Source organism: Penaeus chinensis, chromosome 5 (genome assembly GCF_019202785.1).
Source record: "Penaeus chinensis breed Huanghai No. 1 chromosome 5, ASM1920278v2, whole genome shotgun sequence".
NCBI lineage: Eukaryota > Metazoa > Arthropoda > Malacostraca > Decapoda > Penaeidae > Penaeus > Penaeus chinensis.
In genome coordinates this window covers 4,092,053-4,099,552 of record NC_061823.1, presented here as the reverse complement: position 1 = coordinate 4,099,552, position 7,500 = coordinate 4,092,053, and the positions used below count along the sequence as shown (strand labels likewise).

General features: G+C 40.9%; 1 protein-coding gene across 4 annotated transcripts in view; it reads right to left on the bottom strand.

Annotated features, from left to right (window-relative positions):
• LOC125025823 (deoxynucleoside triphosphate triphosphohydrolase SAMHD1-like) overlaps positions 1-7,500 on the bottom strand; it is a 43,437-nt gene that overhangs the window by 21,284 nt on the left and 14,653 nt on the right. For 2 of the 4 annotated variants that reach the window (XM_047614086.1, XM_047614088.1), the window contains exons 1-4: positions 5,385-5,425; positions 4,855-4,904; positions 4,548-4,645; positions 4,340-4,414 (exon numbers count right to left, since the gene is read on the bottom strand). In XM_047614086.1, coding sequence (XP_047470042.1) covers positions 4,340-4,414; positions 4,548-4,645; positions 4,855-4,857 — 176 coding nt within the window. In that variant the 5' untranslated portion in view covers positions 4,858-4,904; positions 5,385-5,425. Of the gene's footprint in view, positions 1-4,339; positions 4,415-4,547; positions 4,646-4,854; positions 4,905-5,384; positions 5,426-7,500 lie in introns of those variants that run through there. The other 2 variants (XM_047614087.1, XM_047614084.1) reach the window with 2 other exon arrangements.

Here is a 7,500-nt window from a genome sequence, read left to right as displayed (position 1 = left end):
TCGTCTCGCTCGGCGCTATTGCTTCTGAGTGTTTATAACGTAATTTATGTATAGTAGATTTCTGAGTTTTCAGAACTTGTAGCACTTTGAGCTTTGCCTGCACCTTCAGTGCCTTGTCTTTGCAGGTCACACGAAACTACAGTAGGCGTAGTCAGCACCCCACCTCAGAGCCGCAGCTCTCTCCTACACCAGGGTAGCCCTTACGGGCATTGACCCCTGGACAGGGAGGCCCAGTAGTCTGGGGCATCCTTTGGGCGCACCTTTTCTTAATTCTGAAAAAAATCCTCTCTTCATGTGACTTCCCTGAGCCTACCGGAGTACCCTTGTGGGCTCCCGTATTCGCCTGGGGGGTGGGCATCGGATTACCGTCCTTCGCACTAGGCAAGTTCGGCGGTAAGGAGGTGTCTTCCACTTACCTCGAGCCCTCTTTGGTACTGGAGAACGCAACCAGGCTTCCACTGGGGGGGGGGGGGGGGTAGAGGACAGAAACTGCCACACTCTTCTCTTAGCTATTGCTGTTAGGTTGATTATCAATAGTTAAGAGTTAACTGGTCCCTTCAGAACAACGGGCACGGGCCCAGGGGTCGGACTCGGTCCGATACCCTGGTTACCCCTTTTCCTCCTCAAGGAGGGGGATGACCCATGACTCCCCTACGACTAATGCGACCTTGAACAACGAATCCCCTACTGCTGACAAACGAGAACGAAGAAAAAAAAATTTAAATCCCTCCACAGAATGCAAGGTATCTGACTGTCAAATGCGTGAATGAAAATCAATCGCTTTTGAATGTGAGCCCCTTCATCATCAAGAAGGTCCTTGATGGTCAAGTGGACGGCGATTTTGATTTTGTCAGGAAATTCCGAGATGGTAGCCTTCTTGTAAAAGTGCAATTCAACTCCCAGATTAAGGACTTGCTTGAACTGACGCAGATTCATGATTTGAAAGTTAAAGTAATTATCCCTATTGGGCCCAATACCTGCAAGGGAGTAATCTTTAGCAGGGACTTGAGGACAATGGAGGAGAGTGAAATTTTGGAAAATATGAAGGACCAAAGCGTAATGGACGTGAACTGCATGGCCGAGAAAGACGGGAATGTGCGAACAAAAACCGGATTGTGCTTTTTAACTTTTGCTTCAAGTAAAATCCCTGAGTATGTCACAGTTGGATACGAACGTGTCCAAGTGCGACCTTACATTCAAAAACCTATGCGCTGTAATAGATGCCAAGAATTTGGATACACCTCATTATGATGCAATGATAAATCTGATAGTAAATTTACTTGTGGTAAATGTGCTGGAGATCATGACACTGCTGTATGTACTAAGAAAACACTCAAGTGTGCTAACTGTGGAGGCCCCCATCAATCTGGCTCTGCCGAGTGCAGCAGCTTGAAGGAGACTGAAATATTAGCATACATGAGAGGGCATGATGTATGTTACCATATAGCCAAGAGGAAAGTTGAAGATTTGACCAGCAAACCCAATACTTCCTACGCTTCAGCAGCAACTAACAACACTTCCAGTGCAAGCGGCATCAGTCAGGAACTTGAAGAAAAGGATAAAGAAATTGCTAAAGTTAAAGGAAACGGTTAAGGAGCTAAAGAGTCAAATCAAAGCATTAAAAACTAATTCAACAAATTGCTGAACCAACCCAGCGAAAGCAGCAGGATCATAAGGAGTTTGATACCAAAACACCATCTGGATCGCACCTTCTCGTCCAGGTGGCTCCTGCTAGGACTTCGCCTGGTGTTTGGTCTGTTTCTCGGAACAGATCATCCTCCACCGGGTGTCTCCCTGGCAGCGAGACGCAGTACATGGAGGCTACTGTCTCCAAAAATACCCATGGGAGGCCCCTAGGTAGGGAGGGAGAGGAGGACGAACCTCCCTCCCAGAAAAAGAAAATTAAAACAAGGCACTCTTAAATCCCATAAAACGTAATCTTTGCGTTAAGCATTATACAATGGAACTGTCGAAGTCTTAGATCTAAAGAAAATGACCTCAGATTATTAGCCTCGTCCTATGCTCCCGATATTATAGTCCTTCAAGAAACGCACTTAAAACACCTCGTCTCTGACGAGGTCGTTTCGCCGAGGAACTACCGTCTGTGTCTTCAGTACCTAAATTTAACGTAAAAAGAGCAGACTGAGTCGCCTTCTCAAGGAGAGTCAAGCTCGAACTTGCTAGAGAAACCATTGATGATGAAGTAAACAATATTCAGAATTCGACTTTAGAAGCAGCATTGCTATCCATTCCTTAAACTTCGACAGATAGTGTTAAGCATAGAGTTCCATGGTGGACACCAGATTGCCGCAGGGCGCTGTGCCGACGCAATAAGGCCTACCGACTTAACATCAATAATGAGAACTTTTGCAACTACAAACTAGCAAGAGCTAGGGCTTGTAGAATAATTAGACAAGCTAAAAGAGGCTCCTGGCGAAGCTTTGTCTCTACAATTAACAGCAATACAAAAATATCGGAGGTTTGGTCCAATGTTAATAAAATAAATAAGAAAACATCTTTAAAATTAATAACATTTACGAGGGTACTAATTTCGATTCACCTAGAGGCATTGCTAATGCACTCGCCAGGCAGTTCTCTCATACAAGCAGCTAAGAAAATTACCATCACGCATTCCTACCCATCAAGGAAGCGACTTTGCCACAAGAGATGACTTTGATTACAATAAAGATCTAACAATAAATGAGCTTGCCCGAGCCCTAGAAGTCTGTAGAACATCCCCAGGCCCCGATGAGATTGATATGAGATGATAAAGCATCTTAATCATGATGCCATGATTAAGTTGCTAGAAGTGTACAATGAAATTAGGAAAAGCCACACTTTTCCAAACTCATGGCACTTCGCTCACATCATTCCCGTATTGAAAGGAGGGGTAATCTCAGATCTTCTACCGCCCAATTACGTTGACAAGCTGCTTATGCAAGGTCATGGAACGAATTGTTAACAGTAGGGTATTGAATTTTTTAAATACCAGTAATTTACTAGTTGACGAGCAGTGCGGCTTCCAAAAGGGACGCCAAACTCTCAATCAACTGGTAAAGCTGGAAAGTCATATTCAAGAGGCAATTGCCAAAAAAGATTTTTTGATTTCAGTATTTTTAGATATAGAAAAAGCCTACGATATGGCATGGCGATATGGCCTGTATAGAAAACTTTATGCTTTTGGATTTCGTGGAAACTTTTTTCCATGGGGTCCCACAAGGAAGTGCCTTGTTGCCAACATTATTTCTATAGATAGAATAACTATTTTTTTCTAATTCATTAAGTTCACTTAAAGTTATTCAATCCTTAGAAACCACTCAAAATGAACTGCTGGGTAATATCATTCATAAGTTACATGGCGCCAACAAATCAATCAAGCTAATATGGGTACCAGGCCACTCTGGTATCCATGGCATTGAACAGGCTGACAAATTAGCCGGGTCAACTAGCGATCTGGATATTGACATAGTTCGTACAGATCTCAGGTGTTTTGTGTCTCTTATAAAAGCAAAAATACATCTCCTGTGGCAAAGTGAGTGGACCAACCTACAGCTGACTAACCTACAGTCAAACCAGAAATAGAATTGTGGGATACATCCCACAGGAAAGTAAGAAGCGAGGAGGTGGTCTTGGCCCGTCTCAAGGTCAATGCCACCAGAATTACCCACCTCACTCCCTATATCGAGAGAACTTTCCCTCCTCAGTGCCCCCACTGCAACATCAGCCGTACCTTAAACCACCTCTGAATAGCATGTCCAATATACTCCAACCATAGACAACCACTAAAAATGATCTTAGAATAAAAAATAAAGATTTTACATGAATAAATATATCAGATGATGAAATAATCACCAGTAAAGTGATCACTTTTCTGAGACAAAACTTTATGACCTTATTTAGACTGATAGAATAAATAAGATCCATGGGCTTAATAACCTTGGCCACATGCCGCTGATTGATAGCCAAGAAATCCAACAAAGAAAGAAAGAATTTTGTTATTATTGTTACTGATGCTATGATTATTAAATTATTAAAATCTCGGCAACTTTTAATACAATTAAATATTGCAAAAGACCCTTCCCAAAAGTCGAAAAACAGGTGAGATAGTTAAGACTAATAACTGACTCCTTGGTGATTAAGCACTTGTGCAGCCATCTATGTGTAAATGCATTAAATAAATTTGTATTACAGTAGGCATGGTATGTATTCTATCCATACGTGCCGATTGGGTTAGGTGTACTATAGTGATAAGAATGTTCAGTTATTTTCATTAATCAAAATTGTTCCCGTGAATTTGATCACCAACCAAATTGGTTTACAAGACGTAGTTCAAACTCACCCGAGACAGTGTTCGAAGCGGTTGTGAGAAGCCGCAGGATACACGAAAGAGGCCGTACCTAGCTGCTTCAGAAACCTGAAATGATAAAGTAATGTGTAATTATCCTTTAACTGCTGACGGTGTGTTAACAGGCACACACAAAATCAGCAAGACGTCCACAGGTTTTAACAGGTAAACAGCAACTACATTACTTATTCGCCTTATATACCTGAGTCTCTGAAACTGCGGCGTGTCAATGATTCGGACACAGAGGGCAGGGAATTCAATGTGTCCATGAATAGCATCTTTGATGATCTTTCCCCCGTCCTGAAAGACGAATTTACACTAGCATATCCTTACACTGATTAATTACCAATGATGTTTTCTTTTTCTGGCACATGGTTGAAAGTAGAAAAAAAAACGGATGGTTTTAAGAAAAGAAAGAAAGAAAGAAGAAAAATAAATGAACTAGCATGGAAACAGATACAAAACTCAAGAATAACAGTTTCGAATACATGGAAGAAAAATAGAATTACCATGTTTCGAAGTGTTCTGCTTGACGGATCAGAGAAGTGTTACTAGCGACCTGAAACAGTTACAGTGAGATACAAAGAGCACAGTTGGGCATGTAACCACAAATCACAGACAGTTATCTTACTACACATCAGTGATATCACATACTGTATCGCAAATATATGAAAGTTTCATTCTTGTGTTCATCATTCTCTCATAGGGGAACATGACGTCAATATATTACTTCATTATGAGGAGAAAAGTGAATGTGGACATGAATAGGGCATGAGCCTGCAGTTGTTATGATGATAATGCTTTTCGTAGGTAATACTAATAATGGTTAAGGCAGTCATGGTGATAATACCGGTGATAATAACAACAAATCAACACAAGCAAGAATAACAATGAAAATAATAATGATAGTAACAAAGAAAACAATAATGACAACAAGGATGGTAATTAGAGCTAATCATAAGGGGCAGTAAAGTACGATTGATAAAGTGTACTGTACTGGTTTTAATTCACGATCTGAGCCGTAAAGGAATGAACTCACGTCTGAGTTAACCGGTACCTTGCAGACGACTGAATGAAAACCAGTTGCGATTTCCTATAGATACATATCTTCCTCCGACAAATCGGGACAGTGACTCACGCTCCTGAACTTTATCATTTTTTTTTCTGAGTTCTGTGTGATATCTCTTGAAAAAATGGATCGGTAAAGATAAGTCCGATATGCGAAGTTGAGCCTCGCCCGGGCCATGTCCAAGAGGGGAGCCCGGCTTGATGGAGACAGTGGTTAAAGAACTTCGGCCTCGTGGTCGCGAGTTCCCCTGCGCTCATATTCAGAGACTCTTGTGACCCCTTAAAAGGGGAGCCGCACTGGCACCTGAGTAGGAAGGGGAGACAATAATGCGAGTAACTTTTCAAAAATAGATTGAAAGAAACCAAAGTCCAGCAATGGATTGAATGGATGTAGAACAAACAAGCATGCATATAAGTACACATGTGTGTGTGTGTGTGCATATACATATATCCGTATGTATGCATGAGTATATATATAAAAGTTATATATTATGTAATATATGAATATGCAATATATATATATAAACACATATATAGATATTACACACACACACACATATATATATATATGAGTGTGTGTTTGTGTGTGACCTGCCAATATATATATATATATATATATATATATATATATTGGTATTTGCAGCGCTCCCCATCGTTTGGTTAAGTGTTTGGCTAAACCCTTCTCCAGCGATATTGGGGTCATCAGTGATTCCCACCTGAAGAACTCCGGTGACTTCAGACGTCCTCAAAATTCCAGGAGTAGAAATAAAAAGCTGGCTAGTTTACGGGCGGGGGAATCCGAGCAGTCGAGAGGGTCACCAGCTCCATGACGGAGGGTGAACTTCCGCGGCCGTAACTCCACCACATGAGGCCTAGTGAAGTTATGCGTGGTCTTCGGCTACTCGAGTTCGCAGAGGAAGAATATCCAATAAATGAATGGTCTTGGCATGGGCTTTTCTTTGAGCGCAGTCCTGGCCACGAGAAAATCCAGTTCGCCGTGGAGGAAGAAGAAAAGCTTGAATAAATGTTGGAATTACCTCGTTGACAACCCGTGCAGATTCGACTTTGACATATGATTGCGCCTATTCTTTTTTTTTTTTTTTGTTTATTATCTTTTAGTTTATTGTGCAAACTCGGATGTAAGTACACATGGATCAGATGAAGTTAATCATTTGCAGTAATTGTGCATATAATTCAGGATATGTTCGTGAGAATAATATACCAAATCTGTTAATTTCATAATAAACGTAATATTTTTATGGTTAATGGGATCAATATATATATTTTTTAATGTCAATGTGTAATAGAACATATACACATGCCCAGGCTAGCTTCTCCTCCCAGAAAGATGGGTGGAAAAGAGAGAGAGAGAGAGAGAGAGAGAGAGAGAGAGAGAGAGAGAGAGAGAGAGAGAGAGAGAGAGAGAGAGAAATTTGATTTGATTTGATAATGTTTATTTACAGAACAGTGTACATGCCCTGCAAAAAGCCAGGGTATGATACCAAAGCATCTATCCAAACTGGCTGTGCTTCTATTTTTGTAGAGGGCCATCAGTCAAACATTTATGTTACATACATGCCTGAAGGGCTGTGCTTTTATCACTATATTAAAATATCCTCTGGCTTGTAAAAATATTATATCACTAATCATGTCAAAGACAAGACCAGTGTCTACAGTTAATATAATCAACAAGTGCTAATCTGTGAACAGTACTATTTGATCGATAGGATGCAGTTTTTATGCAACAGAGTAAGTAATGAGTGATATGAAACACGTTTTGCATCCAAAACTGCATCCTGTACATGTTGTATAGTGTACTGATATCCTATGCGTAGCCTAGTTAATGTAACCTGTTGTCTCCGAGACAGTCCGTGATAGATTTGTCTAAATCTGATGTCCCAGCAATACTCTCATAATGCCAGATAGTACCATGTTCTCCTTTTTTCATCTTTTCAGTGGTCCAAACCCGGCCCTCATAATCTCGAGGACAGTTGATAGCTCGTTTTTTCATTTGATTGAGAGATAGCGGTATTACATAAATTGGATCTTCATGGGAAACTGCTAACCTGGCCAATTGATCAGCCCTG